We start from the raw sequence: 22714 nt of genomic DNA on the forward strand, positions 1-22714 counted from the left end.
ATCTGCTTTTATGGCATTTTTCTGCTAAGAACTGGGCAGCTTCTTAGCCTAAAATACACACCAGCTCACTTGTTCTAATCTTTGCCAAAAAATATTGTTAACAAACTGGGTTTAGGGAGCTTAAGCCTTATTTGTCCACTTTCACCTCAGCTTTCTCTTGTCTTTGCCTCACACCTCACTGATTATTTCTCCCAACTGACAGTTAACTGCCGTTTCATCACGGCTCAGAACCTTCAGCCAATCACTGACTGTTGTTCCCAAAGACAAACAAAATGAATGTACCTGATCCAGGCTCTTTCTATAAATATTAAACACAATTGAATCTCTTTCCTCTTCCTGTCTTACTGTCACTAAGTAGTTGAACAGGTCTGCACCACATTAAGAGCACAAGGCATCAGACTTTGACACTCACACACTGACATCAACAGAAAGCACAAAGTACAAACATACAAAACATTTATCTGCAGGTACTGATTTGATCTAACAAAAGTTGTGTCAAAATGCTGAGAAGTAGGTAGCCTAGCTTAATGGAGTAGTTCTCATAATTTTCTGACCTGTGACACATTTTTAACTAGGAGTATCCTATAAATCTTGTCTGAGTTTGATGAAAACATCTAGGGCTCTTCAATCTCCACCTCAAAGGAGAGGTGAGCTTTTAAGACCCCTCCCCCCAAACTTTCTAAGATAAAGTTCAATATTCAGAATAGAGAAGGGCTTTCCATCTTAAACTAGCTAAATTTAAGCATGTTCAGGTTTGGGGGATGTTTCTGTACCAGCTGATTCTTTCACATGTCCTTACAAGGTATTAAGAAGCTGATGGGTAGTTAGCCTTTCTGTGAAGTCTTCTTTGTCAAAAGCAGTAAAGAGATGGGAAGCAAGTCCGCCAATCATAATATCACCAGGTTGGTAGTATTCATGTGGAATTCTGGACAGATCATCAATGGTGCAAATCATGGTATGTTTGCACACCAAATGTGGCAGATGAAAGAGAATGGACACAATAAACAACAGCATACTGAGGCAAATATCCTTCATCATCAGACACCCTTATTTCTGTCTAGAACATGAACCTTAGCTTCAGAACCACCCTCAGTAGAATATTTTGCCTTAACAGGAACAGCACTTCCCTACCAATTTACAGATTAAGATCCTATCCTGTTGTTGTTATTTAGTCATTTAGTCATGCCCGACTCTTCGTGACTCCATGGACCAGAGCACACCAAGCACTCCTGTCTTCCACTGTCTCTCGCAGCTTGGTCAGACTCATGTTGGTAGCTTTGACAACACTGTCCAACCATCTCATCCTTTGTCATCCCCTTCTCCTTGTGCCCTCAATCTTTCCCGACATCATGGTCTTTTCCAGGGAGTCTTCTCTTCTCATGAGGTGGCCAAAGTATTGGAGCCTCAGCTTCAGAATCTGTCCTTCCAGTGAGCACTCAGGGCTGATTTCCATGGACAAACTCCATGGACAAAGACAACAAGATCCTATCCTACAACTTGACAAAGACAACAGCAGAAATCCTTCCTCTTCCTCTGCCCTCTCCCTTGTTTAGAATCACAAGAAGGGTTTTTTTATATTCTCATGTTTAGACTTCGGCTGGTATTCTGTGGAAATCTATTGAGACATTATCCAAGGGAGACTTAGTCATGACCAGAGTGATAATTACAGGTGAGGCAATAACTAGGTCTCTTTACATCAGGAGCATCAAACAAATGACGGAAAAAAACATGTTTGTGATGTTTCATTCAAAGCGGTTTCTGTCCCTTTACAGGACCAATAAAGTGCCTCTTCTTCTCTGGCATTTGAGGAGGCATTTTGTAGTTCACTTTGGGTGCCAAAATGTCTTGAACCAGTCCATCTGAACATCTGGTTTTGTAGGGAGAAGGGGAAATTGCTTCGCTTATTCTCAACCAATGTATATTGAGATTGGGAGGATGAATCGCACACCCGGATGTATATTTTAAAGATTCCCGTTAATATGCTTCCTGAAAGTATCATATAAAGAAGAGAAGTAAATAAATAGGTTATTTGACTACAAGGAATTCAGGGCAGGGGGCATTCACGATCCGATTTGTACTTCCTGAAACAATATGAGAATCAGTGGCATAGCATGGGGGGTGCAGGGGGGCCGGCCGCACCGGGCGCAACATCTGGGAGTTAGGGTTAGGGGGCGCAAATACATGAGTTAGGAGGCGCAAATCCACGGGTTAGGGGGCACAAATTACTTGCCTTGCCCCGGGTGCTGACAACCAGCGCTACGCCACTGATGAGAATCAAAACACAACCCTCCTTAGAAATCTATCCAAAAATTATGATGTTGTTCTTAAACCAATGTTTACAAAAATGCATATGTTACGGGTAGAGGCACCGACATCACGTGTGTCGTCAGGAGGCCACAAGGCCTGGGAAGGGGCCCTCTGCCCAGCGGGGCCTTTCCATAGCTGTCAACATTTCCCTTTTCTTGCGAGGAATCCTACTTGGAATAAGGGGATTTCCCTTTTAAAAAGGGAAAAGTTGACAGCTATGCCTTTGACACAGCAGGGAAGCCTGGTGGGAACCTACACCGTGGTGGAGGGGCCTGCCAGGGAGCCTGCCAGGGCTCAGCCCCTCAAGGTTGGGGGGCTCAGCCCTGTCCCCACATACTGGGGGAGGAGGGGCTGAGCTGTCCTCAGCCCCATACAGTTAGCCGGTATCATTGGGGAAAGTGTCAAAAAATGCATAGTGAACACTTGCAAAAGTGTTGTGACTTTATTGAAAAATGTGTTTACTAGGAGAAATTGACACTAAAACGCTTCAGAGTTTTCATGAGGATTTTTTAAATGAAAAGAATCACGGATTGCTGCAAAAACTGTGCAGAACTGAATTTAAGATGGAAAGCATGAGATGGTGGTAAAGTCAAAATTGACAGCTTCTTCCAACCCTCCTTACTGCAAATGCAGACACTTTTTAATATGCCACTTCAATCACACACACAAACGCACATAGAAGTGTGTGTATGTGTGCATGTCTGTGTGCATGCACACCGCCAAAAAGTGTGATTTCCATGATTTTAGGCCTAGAGCCAGAGGGGAGGGACAAATTACACACTCTGTACAGGACTGAAAATACAGGTCCTTTATGATGCAGTTATAGACCCGAACAGAATAAAAACAAAAATGGTAAAATTAAAAGATCATAATATACTGTAATATGAAGGTGGGTTGCATTCATAAATGATATAAATATTTTTATTAATTTTCTAAATTGTTACAAATGGAACCAAATTATTTAAATTTCCCTGCAATGACTCGCGACGAGACGACGGCGAAGAATGAGGCCAGGGAGAGGCTGGCACTGCAGCAAAAGGCTGCTGAGCACGCCCCCTCGGAGGCACCTGGTTGGGTGCCTGCCAAGGGGCGTGGACGCCAGCCAGGAGAGGTGGAGGCAGGGGGCTAATGCCCACAACCACTTCCCTCTCTTCCAGGAAGGAGAGTCTTTTTAGCACTCGAGTCTCTTCCACGCCCCCCCCCCAGATGTTGCGCCCCCCCAGATGTTGCGCCTGGCCCCCCTGCACCCCCCACGCTACGCCACTGACACTGCAGGATGCAGTGAACTCCCCAGACCCCACTGGAGAGCATCGAGAGGATTTATGCTTCATTTCCTACCTCTCCCATGCCTGAACTTCTTCACAACACCTGGAGGCCTGCGAACAACCGCCATTGATCGTGGGCGTGGCCAGAAACCTACCATCTTATAAATATAAGGCAATTAAAAACCCTAACTTTTTTATCTACTAAACTTTTTATCTACTAAACTTTAAGTAAAAATGAACCCCACAAATGGTCTAGCAAATATTATCTGCAACTACTGAAATAAATGAGACTTGTTTATCACGATACTAGCAGCTCAACTGAAACCTTACTTACTTTAAAAAGGATTTGGAAGGAATGAAGAGATGAATCTTTTTTTATTTTAAAAAAATGCCTCCCAATATATTGTTTTCTCATTTGGTTTCTAATCAATCATTCTCTCATATTCTAGTCAGGCCTCAATATTTTATGGTATCCATTACAGCTTGTTTTCCAAATGCACCACGGAGTCCAAAAATATTAGGGAACCTGTCTCACAGAGACCACAGAGAATTGTTAAAGAAATTGCACATAGCAATCGCAGCTAAAAACACTCACAATACAGTTATATAATAAGGATAAAGAGAAATTATATTGCCCATTTTCTACTAGAATAAAAACAGAGATGATAGGATAATTTATCATTTCCTCTTTATTAACTTCTCCTTGCTGTTCAGGTCAGGTCTCAACACAATGATGTAGCATTTTGGGAAAAAGATGGAGCCCAGTAAGCCAGCACTGGAGGCTAAGATGGAGAAGATCTCCACAGCCACCATGTATTTCCCCTTGGTGCTCAGGTAGACTGGAACAAAGGAGATCCAAACACTACAAAACAACAACATGCTGAAGGTGATGAATTTGGCCTCATTAAAGCTGTCAGGCAGTTTCCTGGCAAAAAAGGCCACAACAAAGCTGAGAATGGCCAAAAAGCCCATGTAGCCCAGGACACAGTAAAACAGGGCAACTGACTCTTCGTTACAGCCTAAAATGATTTCCCTCATCACAGAGTGCATGTCAGAATCAAGGAATGGGGGAGAGCTTCCTAACCACACAGTGCAAATGCCTGTTTGGATAAGGGAACAAGAAATCACAATGATGCTTGCCAGTCTTTTCCCCACCCGCTTCCTCATTCTGGATCCTGGTTTGGTGGCCACAAAGGCCAGAACCACCGTGATCGTTTTGGCCAGAACACAAGAAACGGTCACTGTGAAAACAAGGCCAAAAGCCATTTGTCTGAGCAGGCAGCTCACTCTTTCTGGAGGGCTGAGGAAGATCAATGGGCAGAGGAAGCAGAGCAGGAGGGAAGTGAGGAGAGTGTAGGTGAGGTCCCGATTGTTTGCTCTGACAATGGGTGTGTCCTAATGTTTAATGAAGATGACTAGGACCACCACTGTGAGGAGAGAGAGATAAAGAGCAATCAATGCTAAGCTCATCCCCAGAGGCTCTTTAAAAGACAGGAAGCTGATGGTCTTTGGAATGCATTGTGATTGGTCCCTATTTGGATAGTGATCTTCACGGCATGCAACACATTCATCCATGTCTGGAGAGAGAGGAAAAACACTCAGATTTCAGATATGTTGAAAAGCAGCTACTAATGTTGGCAGTATCTCTTCAGGTTAGATTAGGAGTATCACAGAAGATTCCAAACAGGCTAGATTCAAAGTGATGCACAAGAAACCCACCTCAGCGCTGTGTGATGGGTTATGTGGGGTGTTCTGTACTGGCTTGCTAACTCCCCAGAAGCTGTGGGATAACCAGTCAGGCTTAAGTCTAATTAATGAATGAAGGGGTTAAGACCATAGAGTAAACTGTCCTGCCAGGCTTAGCTCATCTTTGATAGGTACTAGGTAATCAAGCCTCCGCGTCCTAAGTCTACATTAGAAGCTCAGAGTTTGATGATGTCTGAACTACTTGCTCCAAGCTCAGACTGCATGGCTGTTACAAGCCATTCTTGTGCTCCTTATACCAATAATTTAGGTACTTTTATTACTATAGCTAATCCAAGTTTTACCACCTGGGTTTTCTTACTGATGTGTGGAAATGCACACGAACTTGATATTTTAATAGTAGTAACCCAATTTTTAACTTACCAATGTGCGGTCTTTCGGAAAGAACTTAGAAAGGCATATTTTAAAGCTCTAACAGCTTATATTGCCATGCTTTACTTTTCTTAATATTTTTGAATATTTGAATATTTTAAATCTCTGCTGGGATTCCCTAACCAAAGAGTACTTGCCTCATACCTGGATCTTGGCATTCTCCTTTTATATACCTGATTTTTCCTTGTCACCAACATAAACTACATTGTGCAGTTTACTTGGTCAATGGGGCTGACAATAAATAGAAACCATCCTTCTATGAATTGTTCAGCACGGGAGCTAAGGAAAGTGCTCCATGTTCACTGCTCCATGTACCTCAGTATTGATTGCTGCATTTTAATCTCTGACAAAGATGAGATCTTGGTTTATAAAACTTTTGTTGTTAGGAAAGGTCCATATTCCTTTATGGGGGCTGTGTGCCAATAGGGATGGAGGAGAAATTTCATTTTGTTGCCCTTTGAATGGAAAGGTTATCTAAATTTCACTCCTTTCACCAACAAATGAACCCAAATACTGTTGCCCTGAAGTATGTGTAGTTCTCTAAAAATGTGTGCTGCCATTCTCCAATCAAATAATATGTACCAATTATTTGCTTAATCTTTTCAACAACTTCTAACATGAAGTATAGTTTGAAAGGTATACCTCTTGTGTCTCTTACCCTTTTGGGATGAAATCTTGCCTTGAGGACATGGAGCACAATCATAGCAGCAGAATGGCTCCCCCTCCTACTTCTCCTTGCTGGAACCAGGAGGACAACTTGGGTTGCACACAGAAAGAGGTGGAACCTGCCCATTTAACCAAATACTTTAAAATTTTAGCACACAGAAATTCATAGCATGTTTGCCTTCTGTTTTCCAACCCACAGCTAGAAGTAAGAAGACACTAAACTACTTATTCCAAAGGCAGGACCAAACTGACCATCTTTGAACCCCCTTTAGGCACCCAAGAAACCATAAAAGGAAAACCACAAGAGGAAAGAGAGCTTTTGTACTCAGTTCCTGCTTGTGGGTTTACCACAGACAGCCATTGGCCTGATCCAGGAAGCTCATCGAATGTAATGCAGAAAATGGAAGAACTTCCTGACAGTAAGAGCTGTTCGACAGTGGAATTTGCTGCCAAGGAGTGTGGTGGAGTCTCCTTTGGAGGTCTTTAAGCAGAGGCTTGACAACCATATGTCAGGAGTGCTCTGATGGTGTTTCCTGCTTGGCAGGGGGTTGGGCTCGATGGCCCTTGTGGTCTCTTCCAACTCTATGATTCTATGATTCTATGTTTTGAACCATGCTGGAAAACCAGGTATGTGCTGGGCTGATGATTGATAAGTGCGTAATATTTTGTTTTCCTATATCTCATGGATGTTGGAATTATGCCCCACCTGGTGAAAACTTCTGTGCCACACCATTCGGTTGTCATCAATGAAGAATTTCTGACCTGGGGCAGCCTCCAAATCCATCCTTCCAACCTTGACTCTCACGAAGGAGTGATTTGGAAAAGTAACCATGTTAGTAATATCAAAGCCAGCTTCTACTTCCCTGTTCTCACCAAAAGATACTGTTTCTCCAGCAGAGTTGTTGAAGGAGACACCACTAAGGAAGGGATGGAGCTGCATTGAAAGGAAAACAGAAACTATGAAGTAATGCCTCCAAATGGTCAGTATTTTCTGGGGTGAATTTCTGCACATACCATGCACATGCCAGAATATTAGGTTTGCAGAAATATAAGCGCTTGATCACATGTCTGGTGGTTTTGAAAATGGTTGTGGAAGTGACCACCAAGTAAGCTTTGTGCAAGCAAATTTCAGAAAAAGTGAGAATCTAAAGGTACCCAAAGCTACACTCCTCAAAATCACTACCTTCTTCAACTTTCCCTCCCTCAACCCAGAATTTCTCGTGCTGTTTTCTTTTTGACGAATCCATAGAATGAGAACGTTCAGACTGATGGAGGGAAGTGTGGGAAGACAGTGATTTGAAGACTGTCATATGGATAGCAGAGAATTAATGGAGGTATGGGAAGGTTACTATCTACATTACATGGCAGTATGGATGAGTCCTGTGTTGCAAGGGGTAATTAATTTTGATTTAATAATTGTATTAGTTTTGTCGCTTTCCAAAAGCAAATGTTGAGTGCAACGTAGCTTAAAATAATGTTTTCCTATCCAATGTCTTTTTTTTAACCAACATCCAGCATGGAAGGACAAATTTAATGTCAATTCTGGGGTGTTTACGTTTTTTATCATTTATTTTACCCGATCAGAGTGCTGGATGGTAATCTACACTAATTTCCAGGTCACTGTCAATGTCAAGTACGGTAAATTGTATCTCATTGAAGGCATTACCTGCCAAGGCTGTAGCCTTTGAAGATCCTGCATCCCTCCTTCCACCGCTGCCCTGTATTTGGGCAACAGCATGGCATGTAGAGCATGTGCTGTTGCATAGACAGCATTATAGACACTGTAGCTGTGGCCAGTTATGCTCATCTCAAAACCAGACGAAGGGAGATCTTCCAGCTTTTCATCTCCGGTGCAGGTTCCACTGGCCTGCTCCTCTGTATTGGAGTTTGGAAATAAACAGAGAAATACTTCTGCCCAGAACTGCTTGACAAAGCGATTTCCATTTGCCTCAGAAGGATTATGGACCCGAAGAAAGGCTTTGAATCCTTGTATCACATTGGAATGAACTGCAAAGGAGAGGGAACCCTGGAAGACTTGCATATCCATGCTCATTTGATAGGCCAATGCTATGAAATCCAGCTGTGCTGTCAGAATCCACACCTTGCCCACAGATGTTTTGGTCACACTTTCCAATTCGCCTAGTGCTACCATTATTCGCAAGCCAAGCATGCACTTTGTTTCTCCAAAGAAAACAACAACTTTGGCTTTACTTTCCATAACAACATGATAGATTTGGATCCACTGGGAATACATGGCATAATACTCAGTCAAGTATGTGGTTTTCAGGGTTTTCTCTGAGAAAGCCAAGCAAATACCTTTCTGGGACAGCAGAGGTTTCAGGGTCTGAACAAATCTCTCTCCACTGTCATTCTCTCCACTGAGCAACCCAACCCACGTCCAACCAAAGTGCAAAAGTAGCCCAACAATCACAGTGTACTGATGGGCTTCGTTTGGCACCATCCAGTAAAAGGGAGTGGACTGGGTTTGTTCAGCATACTGTAGAGCAAAGGAACCATAAGTGAGCTAGAAGGAAATAAAGGGACATAAATATAGTACAAGGAATTGGTATGTGCATCTCTAGTGGTTGTCGTGGCAAAGACAGTTATTGAATATTCACCATGATTTGTTTTCACAAAGTTTGTGGGCGGTTAGATGGCGTCAGCTATTTATTTATCATTCATTCTAATTAATTTGCAAGGTGGCTAGGCAAGTCCACTTACATACATTGCAGCCTGGCCATGGCCCCATATCAATAATCTGGAGGCCGCCTGTGGAGAATTGCAGGCCTGCCTGAAGATTGGCCCAATGGCAGGCAGGCCTGGGTCCAGGGATTTTCCAGGGGGCAGGCCTAACCAGCCAATAAGTATTGCAGAAACCCAGTTCTGAGCTGCACACTTTAGAGAGATGGGGCAGGTGGTACAGGGGAACTGAGGTAGAGGGTGTTGCCAGAGAATCGCACAGCTGAGGGAAAGTGGGCTGGGTATACCCCAATTAATGATAGGTTGCAGAAATGTTCCGCCAATCCATGCAGTACTCCCTGAGTTGTATTAAATTGCTCGAGCCTGATTTTCAGTTTGGTTAGGGGACCCCGGCATGTAACCTGGTACAGAGACAGCTGGCACAATTTTGACATATAGTCCAAATTCCAGATTCAGTTCAAAGTCTTGATATTGACTTTTAAAGCCCTGAATCCAGACACTGAACAAACTGCCCTCCTTTGTAAGTCATAACTATTTCTCTATTGCACAAAACCTATTGTACAGAACCTCTGGATAGAAAAGATCATGGTGGATATATGTGAAATCCCCAAGGCAGTATCTTACCTGTGGGATCTTGTAGACGCCCAAGATGTCTGCCAAGTAGATGGAGGTATCAAAGTCAAGTCCCCCAATAACTGCCATCAGATGTTTCTGGGTGTTGCACTTGTAGTTGGGTACAATTGTGGAGGGAAGTTTCAGAGCAGCCGAGTAGGTCATCCTTTGATTGAAGTAACTGTCATAGATGTGGAATCCCAATGTGATGTTAGGCAAGATCTTGGGGTTCTCATTAATCTCCTTGACAGCAAAGGCCAAGGCCAGAATATGCTGGTAGTTCTTTGGCACAACACTGCAACAAGAATTTTATGCTGTATCCTTTGGAGATATGCTACGGATTTTTTTTAAGGCCTCATGAAGATTCCTCAGCATTTTAATGCAATTTTCTCCTAATACACACATTTTATGCAATTTTGCCTAATATACACATATTTACATGTTGACACAAAAACAATGTGGTTTTTGCGTGCTACTTTTACTAATATATGCATTTTGTGGACACTTTACCCCAGTATGTGCATTTTTATATACATTACTTGCCTTAAGTGTGAATTTTGAAGGGTGGCTGTATTTTGGTTCTTGCATTGTTTTGGAGCATGCAAATTTTGGCAGGTTCATGTTTAAATGTGAGCTGAATATAATTTCTCCCCCACCCCCATTTCTCCCCCACCCCTAATAAGGCAATACTGATATTTTCATTGGGGTCTTACATGTGCTTGATGACACTTTCTAAAAATTCATCATTTTCAGTTCATGCGACATATTTTTAACCAGGACTTTGTTCTAAAATAAGAATACCTGGGAAGAAGAAGAAGAAGAAGAAGAAGAAGAAGAAGAAGAAGAGAAGAGTTTGGATTTGATATCCCGCTTTGTCACTACCCGAAGGAGTCTCAAAGCGGCTAACATTCTCATTTCACTTCCTCCCCCACAACAAACACTCTGTGGGGTGAGTGGGGCTGAGAGACTTCAGAGAAGTGTGACTAGCCCAAGGTCACCCAGCAGCTGCATGTGGAGGAGCGGGGAAGCGAACCTGGTTCACCAGATTACGAGTCTACCGCTCTTAACCACTACACCACACTGGCTCTCATTTGGACTAAATGCAGGACTAAATAGGCCAGAAGAAGAGGAGGAGAAGGAAGCCCACCTCAGAGGAGAGGTGGGCTTTTAAGAATCTTCATTTCAAACTCTTTTGAGGTGCAATTCAATATTCAGAGCAAAGAAGGGCTTCCTATCTCATCGCTAATGTATTCTTTTCTTTACACACTTTTGAACCAGGATGGAATAATGCTAGCAGGGCTTAAAGAAGAACACAGAGATAGAAGGATTTCTGTTTCCTTCTCCACCCCTACCTATCACCCCAGCACACTGTGGAGCAGGTCAGGGCTTGCAGAGAACATGAAAGCAAGAAGAATCCTGCTGTACCATTACAAAGGCCTATTTAGTCCTGCATTCTGTCCTCTAAGTGGCTAACCAGATAATTATGAGAAGCCCAAAAGGAGGATCTGAGTGCAGCAGTGCTCTACCCACATACAATTTCTAACAACTTGTAGAGAGATGCACATAGTCTCCAACAATGGAGACTGTGTATGCAGCAATCATAACTAGTATGCAGCAATCATAACTAGCAGCCACTGATAATCCTATTCTGCATGGCTTTGCCTAATCTTCTTTTAGGGCCATGCCAGTTGGACACTACTTGGACACCACCACCACAACTGGTATCAACACATCCCATAATTTAACTGTGCATTGTGTGAAGAAGCACTTTCTTTTCTCAGTCCTGATTCTTTCACCATTCAGCTTCACTGAACGACACAAAAAAAAGATCTAGACATATGAAAGAGGAAGGAAAATTCCCTCTATCTACTTTCTCCACAGCAGGTATCATTTTATACGCTTCTATCATATCTTCTTTTACTCACCATTTGTCTATACTAAAAAGTAAAAAATGTTGCAACCTTTCCTTATAGGAGAGTGCCTTCAACCCCTTCACTATTTTGGCTGCTCTTTCCAGACACTGAGCTTTAGATCAGGGCAAAATGTAAGTGGGAATGAGCCCCTTCTCACTCTTCTCTTGATGCCTCTCCCCCCTCTCCACTCACAGATCTCTGTTACTTTCTTCCTCATCTCCTCTCAGCCAACCCTAACATAAAGCTGCATGTAGCTTTGCACAGAAGAGGGATGTAATTTATTTTCCTTATTCTCCTTTTTTTGCTCTCCCTCCGCATATTTTTTAAATTTATCATCATCACCACCATTATTATCATTTTCTCTGGCACTTGCAGGCAATGGGCATTGATCTTCAATCAGGGAGGTGTCGGGGTTGAGGGACACTTCAGTTTTTCCTACAGCAGCAAAACATCCAGTGCCAGCTCCTTCCTCAACTACTTGAGGAATCTCCTTCCTTGAAACTTTGAAATACCCCCACCTAGAGGATTGTGGAGACATAGAGGCCTGGGAACTGTACTTTATTGTGATTCTCTGTGGTTAAATTGTTTACACTCCGGACTTTGTCTAACTTATGAAACAAAAGAAAATTTGACCTTGAACAGAGGCAGGTGTGGAATGAGTGGCACAGGGAGAACAAGAGCAGCTAAAGCTAAAGAAAAAGAAAAGAAACCAGGGCAACTTGTTCAAACAACCCTATCTCATCAACGAAGATCATCCGTCCCAACTGTGCTGACAGCACAGGAGGTGGAAATTGAAGAGCCTGCTGTAGAGCCTGCTGCAGAAGATATGGCAACTGGAGGATCTGAAATAGTCCTGAAACAAATCTTGGAACAACTTGGAATTTTAAATCAAAAAGTGGACAATCAATCATCAAAAATTGACCAAGCTACATCCTCTATTACTAAATTATCCGAGCAAGTTTCTCATCATACTCAGGCAATTGAAAAATTGCAAGGGGCAACGACTGAAAATTATAAACTTGCGGTGGAAGCTAGTCAAAAAGCAGAACAGGCGAACAAAAAGGTTGATGAGATTAGGGGGGAAGTAAGGCCTCTGAAAAGACAGGTAGGGGAACAACAAGCCTACCTGTCATTGGTTGAATTGAAAAGTAAGGAAAATAATCTCAGATTAAGGGCTATCCCAGAACTGGAGGAAGGAAATCTACAGGGATTTTTAACACTTTTGTTCTCCAAATTCTGGGGGATAGAGGAAGATAAGGACTTTAAAATTGTGACTGCCTTTAGACTGGGAAAATTGATAAAGAAGGACAAGTCCAGAGACTGTTTGGTTATTTTGAGATCGAGAGAGGAAAGAGACAAGATACTAGGCCTACATTTCAAAAAATCTTTGGAGATAGAAGGTAAAAAGGCTGAAATTTACAGAGATATACCTAAACACCTTTTGGATCTTAGGGCCACTTATACAGATTTGACCAAATTGTTGAGATACAACACAATCCCTTATAGGTGGGAGTTTCCGCAAGGACTATCATTTACCTACAAAGGAAGGAAAGTAAGAATCAAAATACCGGAGGATCAACAGAAGTTCCTACACGACCACGAGGAGGACCTCCAGAAAGGAGCTGCAGCTTCTTGGCCTCCACCATCACCGGGACCATCTCCAAAGCCCACACCGCCTGGATCTGGACCAACATTACCACCTCCGGGATCGGAGGGAAACCTAGACACCCCATTGTAGACCCACCAACTAGACCAGGATGTCGCTGCAGCTTCTTAGTTGGAATATAAATGGCGGAAATTCTCCGGAAAAAAGAAGAAAAGTATTTCATATTTTGAAAAAAGAACAATTGGACATTATTTGCCTGCAAGAAACGCATGTGACAAGGCTCCACAGAAAAGTGCTAATTAATAAAAGACTAGGCCAAGAATTCATCTCTTCGGACAAAGTGAAGAAAAGAGGAGTGGTGATATATGCAAAGGAGAGCCTGTCACCGAAATTCTTATTTAAAGATGAACACGGCAGAATTTTGGCGATTGAAATTCAGACACAAGGAGAAAAATTTTTGATATTAGGAATATACGCCCCAAATGAAGGAAAATCGGAATTTTTCAGGAAGCTGCATGAGATTATGCTGGACTACCTAGACTACAACAACATCATCATGATGGGTGATATGAATGGGGTTGTGTCTGTAAATATGGATAAGTCGCAAAGTGCTAACATAACGAAAGATGGCAGACTACCTAAAACTTTTTTTGAAATGACTGACAATGTGGACTTAATTGACATATGGAGGGTTAAGAACCCCCTAGGAAAAGAAGGGACTTTCTTTTCTGAAGCTCATCTGACATGGACACGAATCGACCAAATATGGATAACTAGAGGACTGGCACCTAAGACTAGAAAGGTGGAAATCTGCCCAAAAACCTGCTCCGACCATAATGCTTTGAAAATGGAACTCAGACTAAATACAACCGGATCCTTCAGATGGAAAATGAATGACACCCTACTAAGGGATGAGAAGATTGTTAAGAAGGCCCAAAAAACTTTAAAGGACTATTTTGAGATAAATTTAAATACCACTGTGGAAAAAAGAATAATCTGGGACGCAAGTAAAGCAGTCATGAGAGGGTTTCTAATACAACAAAACACGATCAAGAAAAAGCTCTGGAATGAAAAGAAGGAGAAGATATTGGAAAAAATAAGAGATGGAGAAAAAAAACTAAGAGCCAGGCCCAAGTCGAAGGAAGTGCTGAGAGAAGTGAAATTTTTCCAAGCACAATATTTGAAATTGATAAATCAAGAGGTGGAATGGAGAATTAAACAAATGAAACAAAGATCTTTTGAATCAGCAAATAAGTGTGGGAAACTGCTAGCTTGGCAGTTGAAAAAGAGACAAAAACTTAATACAGTTACAAATCTAGAGATTGAAGGGAGAATGGTACAGAAACCCGAGGAAATTAGAAAGTGCTTCCAGAGATACTTCAAAGAGCTTTATTCACAAGGGCCACAGAAAGATTCGGAGGTGGACCAATTTCTTAAAACTAACGGATTACAGAAAATACCTCAGGAAATGAGAACAACCCTGAATAGTAATATCACACAGCAAGAAATTGAAAGCGCCATTCAGAACCTCCAATTAGGCAAATCTCCAGGCCCCGATGGACTTACCTCCAAATACTATAAGGTTCTGAAGGACTATTTGATACAATCTTTGCCAGACACTGAGCTTTAGATCAGGGCAAAATGTAAGTGGGAATGAGCCCCTTCTCACTCTTCTCTTGATGCCTCTCCCCCCTCTCCACTCACAGATCTCTGTTACTTTCTTCCTCATCTCCTCTCAGCCAACCCTAACATAAAGCTGCATGTAGCTTTGCACAGAAGAGGGATGTAATTTATTTTCCTTATTCTCCTTTTTTTGCTCTCCCTCCGCATATTTTTTAAATTTATCATCATCACCACCATTATTATCATTTTCTCTGGCACTTGCAGGCAATGGGCATTGATCTTCAATCAGGGAGGTGTCGGGGTTGAGGGACACTTCAGTTTTTCCTACAGCAGCAAAACATCCAGTGCCAGCTCCTTCCTCAACTACTGCAAATGTTTTCCCACATACACACCACTGCCTGGAAGTAAATCCCACTTAAATGAGTGGAACTTGCTTCTGAGTAAATATACTTAGAGTTGGGGAATGATTCTGTACCGTCTGGTGATTTGATATTTGAAGTTCTTACAGGAGATTAAGCAGTTGATGTGTGGCTAGCATTTCATTGAAGTCTTCTTTATCCAAAGCAACAAAGAGGTGAGAGGTAAGTCCACCAATGATGAGGTCACCAGGCCAGTAGTATTCACGTGGAATCCTAAGCATATAACTGATGGTGCAACTAGTCGTATGTTTGCACACTGTATGTGGCAAAAGGAAGAGAATGGGCAGAATAAACATCAGCATACTGAGGCAAATGTTTTCTCTTTTCTGACACCCTTATTTCCATCTGGAAAATGGCCATTTGCTTCACAACCAGCCTCACTACAATATTCTGCCTTGGCGTAAACAGCACTTATCTACCAACAAGCAGATTAAAATCCTGTCTTACAACTCTTCCAGAGAAAAGCAGAAATCTAGTTTTTTTTACTCTTCCCTCACCCTTTGTTTGGAATGGCAGGAAGGGTTTTTCTTTTGCTTGTGTTCTCTAAAAATCTATGGGGACCTTATCCAAAGGAGATTTGTTCATGACAAATGTGATAATTACATATGAGGTAATAACTAGGTCCCTTTGTGTGAGGAACAGCAACAGAATGGAGTAAAGCATGTTTGTGACATTTCATCAAAAGCAGCCTGTACTGGATAGATCAGAGGTGGAACCACTGGATACTAACCCTGCTCATCCCAGCAGACTTTGCTATGGAATTGCTCATTAAGTCTCTATCATAAGATACAGCATTCTGTTTCTTTATAGTAAGCAACAGACAATATTGTCATGGTTTACCACATTACATAATTTTCTCATATGTGTGTGTGTGTGTTGATTATTGTACTCACTGGTTTAGTAATTTAAAAAGAAAAATATATACCTTAAATTTTATTCTATTATCCCTTCTGATTTAGGAGTGAGGTATCTTGTTTGCTGAAGTTCATTGATCAGTATGTTCTCAATTTTTCTCATAATTCTCATTACTTTTATTGTGCATTATTATTGTGAGAAAGCTTTTACACTTCCTTTCAAGCTTCATGATCTCATTCATTAAATTTCCTATTATTCCCTGATGTCAGAGAGCCCTCAGAGTACTCTGAGCTCCCTGCCATGAGCCCCACCAGCGATGCTGAGCTAGAGGAAAGGCTGGAGGCTGAGAGTGAAGAAGAAGGCTCTGTAGAGGAAGGAGGAAAGGGAGACAATAGGAGAGGTTTGCATTCCCAGCCCACAGAGGGGGAGGAGGACCTTGTCTGAGAAAGAATGCAGGAGGAGGAAGGACAGGGAGCAGAACAGGCAGAGTCAGAACAACTGGAAGGGTTTAGTTCAGGCTCGGAGGCAGAGAGGGCCCAGGAGTCTCCGTATGCAAGTCATTTCGGGAGATTAATGGAACGTCATAAGAAGGTCGTAAAAGCACCTCGATTTCTGTGTTTTTCCAGGAAGCAGCAATTAGCAGCGCCAGCTGAGAGTTCCAGGGAGGACTGATTTACGAGGGCTCTCGGAAGGTTTGTGTAAATCGTAATAAAATAAATCGTAATAAAGATGATAAAACTGCAGAGAGATCCAGTCACGCTTCCCTCACAGTTGCTTCTTTTTACATGACAGAAATCAATAGGCCTCATACTTGTGCTGACATACCATTCTTGCTGATATGTCAGCAGCATTCTTTTTATAGCACTTCCTGCTCTGTAAGTATAGGAGGTCTAAAACTGGACATGAATGTTTCTATACTGTTTATGACATAATAAACCTAGAAAATTACTTTGGGATGATTGGAAGATGGCTTTATTTATTTTTTGAAACAATATTGCTTTCTCTCATTCACTTTATAATTAAATGCTCTCTGATATTCTGGTCAGGTCTCAGCATAATAATGTAGCATTTGGGAGCAAAGATGGAACACAATATCCCAGCACTGGAGGCCAAGATGGAGAAGATCTCCACAGCCACCATGTATTTCCCCTTAGTGCTCAGATACACTGGAACAAAGGAGATCCAAATACTACAAAACAAGAACATGCTGAAGGTGATGAATTTGGCCTCATTGAAGCTGTCAGGTAGTTTCCTGGCAAAAAAGGCCATAACAAAGCTGATAATGGCCAAAAAGCCCATGTAGCCCAGGACACAGTAAAACAGGGCAACTGACCCTTTGTTGCAGCCTAGAATGATTTCTCTCATCATTGAGTGCATGTCAGAATCAGGGAATGGGGGAGAGGTTACTAACCACACAGTGCAAATGCCTGCTTGGATAAGGGAGCAAGAAGAAACAATGAAACTAGCCAGTCTTTTCCCCACCCATTTCCTCATTCTGAATCCTGGTTTGGTGGCCACAAAGGCCACAGCCACTGTGATAGTTTTGGCAAGCACACAAGAAATGGTCACTGTGAAAACAAGGCCAAAAGCCATTTGTTGGAGCAGGCAGCTCACTCTTTCTGGTGGGCTGAGGAAGATCAATGGGCAGAGGAAGCAGAGCAGGAGGAAAGTGAGTCTGCCTCCCCCCCAAAAAAAAAAAAAACGGTTGAAAAGGGCCCTTTACCAAAATACGCATTTCCAAAGAAGATTGAGTTTGAACAAAACAAACTATTTGGATTATTATAGTTTAATCTTAAGACCACATCAAAATTTTGTTCTGGGAATATATGGGAGATTTAAGGAATCTATATAAAGTTAATGTACTAGCAGAGTTTTATTTATAGGATAATTCCTAGCCTTTGACAGCCTTACATCTCAAGAGAGGACAACAACAACAACAACACAAAGGACACAAAATAATTACAACCAAATAATACAAAATATAACAGACAGCAGAGAAATAAATACTATATTAACTATAGTGTGGTATGAAAGTAAAGACAGACACACTAGAATATATTACAGTTTCCTCTTTATTAACTGCTTTTTGTTGTTCAAATTGGGCCTCAGCAAAATAATGTAGCATTTGGGGCCAAAGATGGAACCCAGTAAACCAGTACCAGAGGCCAAGATGGAGAAGATCTCCACAGCAACCATGTGTTTCCCCTTGGTGCTCAGGTAGACTGGAACAAAGGAGATCCAAACACTACAAAACAACAACATGCTGAAGGTGATGAATTTGGCTTCATTAAAACAGTCTGGCAGTTTCCTGGCAAAAAAGGCCACAACAAAGCTGAGAATGGCCAGAAAGCTCATGTAGCCCAGGACACAGTAAAACATGACAACTGATCCTTCGTTACATTCTAGTATTATTTCTCCCATCACAGAGTGCATGTCAGTATCTGGGAATGGTGGAGAAGCTCCTAACCACACACTGCAAATACCAACCTGAATAAGGGAACAAGAAAACACAATGGAGCTTGCCAGTCTTTTCCCCACCCATTTCTTCATTCTGGATCCTGGTTTGGTGGCCACAAAGGCAAGGACTACCGTGATGGTCTTGGCCAGCACACAAGAAATGACCACCGTAAAAACAAGGCCAAAAGCCATTTGTCTGAGCAGGCAGCTCACTCTTTCTGGAGGGGTGAGGAAGATCAATGGGCAGAGAAAGCAAAGCAGGAGAAAAGTGAGGAGACTGTAGGTGAGGTCCCGATTGTTTGCTCTGACAATGGGTGTGTCCTGGTGCTTAATAAAAATAGCTATGATCAATATTGTTAGCAGAGACAAGAAAAGAACAAAAACTGCCAAGCTCATCCCCAGAGGTTCTTTAAGAGACAAGAAGCTTATTGTCTTTGGAATGCATTGTGATTGGTCCTTGTTTGGATAACAATCATCTGGGCACTCGAGACAGTCATTCATGTCTGCAGAGAAAATAAAACATTCAGATTTGGTATTCATCGGAGAGCAACTTCGAATGCTGCCAATATGGAACACTTAGGATTAAACTGGAAGTATCCCAGGTAGAGCGACGCGGGTGGCGCTGTGGGTTAAACCACAGAGTCTAGGACTTGCTGATCAGAAGGTCGGCATTTCGATACCTGCAACAGGGTGAGCTCCCGTTGCTCGGTCCCTGCTCCTGCCAACCTAGCAGTTCAAAAGCACGTCCAAGTGCAAGTAGATAAATAGGTACCACTCTGGCAGGAAAGTAAATGGCGTTTCCATGCGCTGCTCTGGTTCACCAGAAGCGGCTTCGTCATGCTGGCCACATGACCCGGAAGCTGGCTCCTTCGGCCAGTAAAGTGAGATGAGCGCCACAACCCCAGAGTCGGTCACAACTGGACCTAATGGTCAGGGGTCCCTTTACCTATCCCAGGTACACCAGATACAATGTGATGCATGTGAACCCCACCTCAGCAATGTGTGTTGGGATATTAGAAAATCATTATGCTGGCTTGCTAACTTCCCATAAATCACGTTGTGTGGTGTAGGTAGGCAAGACCCATACCTTGTAGGCTTACATCACATGGACAGGGGTGGCAGCAACAAATACATCTTCAATCTTCCTAGTATTGATTATCCAGATCAGGACCAAAGACATTGTCTTAGACTAAGTGAAACTATTGATGCATTTTTATTTTTATTTTACTTCAAGGACCATGTACCTTTATCGGTATGCATCTGGGGGCTGTGTTTCCGTAGTGGGGGGGGTGAGAATTTGGTTTTGTTTGACCTAATTTGTGCTTGTTATATGAACACTTGAACCAAACCAGTTACCCTTCAAAATTCACACTTTTTGTGATGACGTTCTTCAACAAAACAATGTATACAAAGGTGCATATATTATTGGAAATACATGCAACACACAGGCAAATGTTAGTTAAAATGAAATACAAAATGCATTATATAAGGGAACGCTGCTTGCAAAAATGTGTATGTAGGTGAAATGTTTGCAGCATTTGAGACTTTTTAGAGAAAAGGCTAGAAAAAGGTTACATGGTAAAAGTTTGGAAAACCATGCATGGCATGGAGAAATTTGTGGACATCCAAAAGCTATTGTTGGAAGAAGCAAATGTTGAAAGATTCAAGGATAAAATAAAGTATTTACTCATGGAGTGCTTGGTGGAACTTGTTCCTACAGGAAGCAATGATGGCCACCAACTTGGATGACTTTAAAAGTATATTAGACAAACTCATGGACAAGGCTACTAGCCACTAATTCCACTGTAAGAGGCATGCCTCTAAATAACATTTGCTGGAAATCACAGGTGGGCAGAGTGATGTTGTGCTCATGGCCAACTTGTGGGGTTGCCACAGGCATCTGGCTGGCCATTTTGTGAACAGTATACTATCACCATCACCATCATCAAATTTCTATACCACTTTATATTTTTAGGGAGGGGATCTAATTGGCTTGCAACCTCTTTAATATATCGCCACAACACCTACTCACTGTGAGATTTTGATCAGCTCCAGCCCATCTGGAGCTGATACAAGCTCGTCTTATCTTGAGCCCAAGCAGAGCGTAGTCCCGCAACGAAAGGATAAGCAGGTATTGTGCTACATGCTAAAGTTTATTTACAAGCTATGCTGAGAGCATACAAACATACATCTTGCCTCTGTGAGAGCAGAGAAGCAACTCCTCTCGACACAAAGAAACCAAGAGAACGCTGAAAAACAGGAAACCAGTGTACGTCACATCCAGTCTCCCATTCCCGTGGGAACCCAACAGTAACTCTGACTGTGGAATGTAAACATTGTCTTGTGACAAGCATTTGCTGCACAGTGAGGGAAATAGAAACCAACACTCACTATGGGCCCCAATAAAGCAAACAGTCTAATGGGTCAACGTCTAAAAGATATCGAGCATCAGGACAACCTGGCCACTATAAGGAAATTCTGCCCTTGGTATGCTCATTTTCCACCTCTCCATTTTGATTCTCTGGCCCCATATCTGCACAAACTTATTATCCCAAAATACAGATGTGCTTTTACACTTGGAAGACTGGATGTTTTGTAATCTGCAGTACTTGAGGGTCGATTGCCCTTGTGGAGATAGCAGCACCGAAACAGCGGCACACGTCCTCCTGTCTTGTACTCTCTACAAAGACCTCAGGAACGAGATAATCATCCCACTCGTACTAACCATCCCAGGGTGCTCAACCACTGCCAAAATGTCCTTTCTTCTGTCAGATCAAAATGAGCAGATAACAGCAAAGGTTTCTAGGTTCATAGCAGGGACAATCAGAATAAGGGCCACTAACTGACTGCTAATTCAGGACTTTAAATTGTGCTTTTATATCAAATTTCCTTTTCTGCGTATACTGTAATGTTTTACTGTTGCTATGGCCATTGGCTAATGCCAATGAATAAAGTTCTCTCTCTCTCTCTCTCTCTCTCTCTCTCTCTCTCTCTCTCTCTCGTAAAACAATCCAGAATAAAACATTACTGAAGAAAGTTCAATATAAAGTATACATTCAAAGCAACATGATTAAGAGGAAACGAAAATATCATCCTAAGATTTCTAAATAAAATATTACAAAGGAGGTCAACTACAGAATGCACATTTAATGCAACAAAGTTAACAAAAATACTGTCTTAAAGGAAACATTGCTAAAAGAAGTCAAACATAAAATGCACATTTAAAACAGCATAATTAGCAAGGGAATAAAATATTATCAGAAGCATAGAAGTCTTCCAGGACTCAAAGCCAAGATGCTGGACTAAATGGGCCATTGGCCTCCCTCAACAGATTCATCTTATGTTCCAAAAACTGCATACAAAAATTGATTTAGTGGGGGGGGGGGGGAGGTTATACTGACAAATGCTGACAAATATTCATGAGAATATTTTTTAAAATACATTCACAAGTTGCTATAGAAATGTGGAAAATTGAATTTAAAACTGGAAAAAATTGTAGCCTTTATTTAAATAATAAATACATATAATGATAAATAAACAACAAGTACTTTTGACTTCTTCCACTCCATCTAATATGACAAATGTTTGAAAAGTATATATCTTGTGTCACTTACCCTTCTGGGGTGATATCTTGTCTTGGGGACATGGAACACAGTCATAGCAGCAGAATTTTTCCCCTTCCTTCTTTTTCTTGTAGGATCCCAGAGGACAACTGGGGTTACATACAGATAAAGGTGGAACCTGCCCATTGGAGGAAACACAGAAACAATTTCGCACAGCCATTCACTTCAGTTTCTTTTCAGGCAGAATTCGGAAGACATGAAACTACAGTGGTACCTCAAGTTAAGAACTTAATTCGTTCTGGAGGTCTGTTCTTAACCTCAAACTGTTCTTAACCTGAGGTACCACTTTAGCTAATGGGGCCTCCCGCTTTCTGTTCTCATCCTGAAGCAAAGTTGTTAACCTGAGGTACTATTTCTGGGTTGGCGGTAGTCTGTAACTTGAAGCGTCTGTAACCTGAGGTACCACTGTACTCATTCAAAACTCAGGATCAAATGACTCATTCCTAGTCACCCTTTTTTTTTTTTTTTTTAGCATGCTTACAATGTCCATCTTTTTGTGCAAAGCAGTGACACAGCCCATATAAAATACTAT

General features: G+C 41.9%; 1 protein-coding gene across 1 annotated transcript in view; it reads right to left on the reverse strand.

Annotated features, from left to right (window-relative positions):
- LOC310829901 (uncharacterized protein) overlaps positions 1–22714 on the reverse strand; it is a 169979-nt gene that overhangs the window by 134458 nt on the left and 12807 nt on the right. Inside the window, exons 3-4 of the mRNA XM_083708914.1 lie at positions 22174–22300; positions 9699–9981 (exon numbers count right to left, since the gene is read on the reverse strand). Of these exons, the coding sequence (XP_083565040.1) occupies positions 9699–9981; positions 22174–22205 (315 nt within the window). The 5' untranslated portion in view covers positions 22206–22300. The remainder of the gene's footprint in view (positions 1–9698; positions 9982–22173; positions 22301–22714) is intronic.

This window comes from Podarcis gaigeae, assembly GCF_964106915.1.
Source record: "Podarcis gaigeae genome assembly, chromosome: 13".
Lineage (NCBI taxonomy): Eukaryota > Metazoa > Chordata > Lepidosauria > Squamata > Lacertidae > Podarcis > Podarcis gaigeae.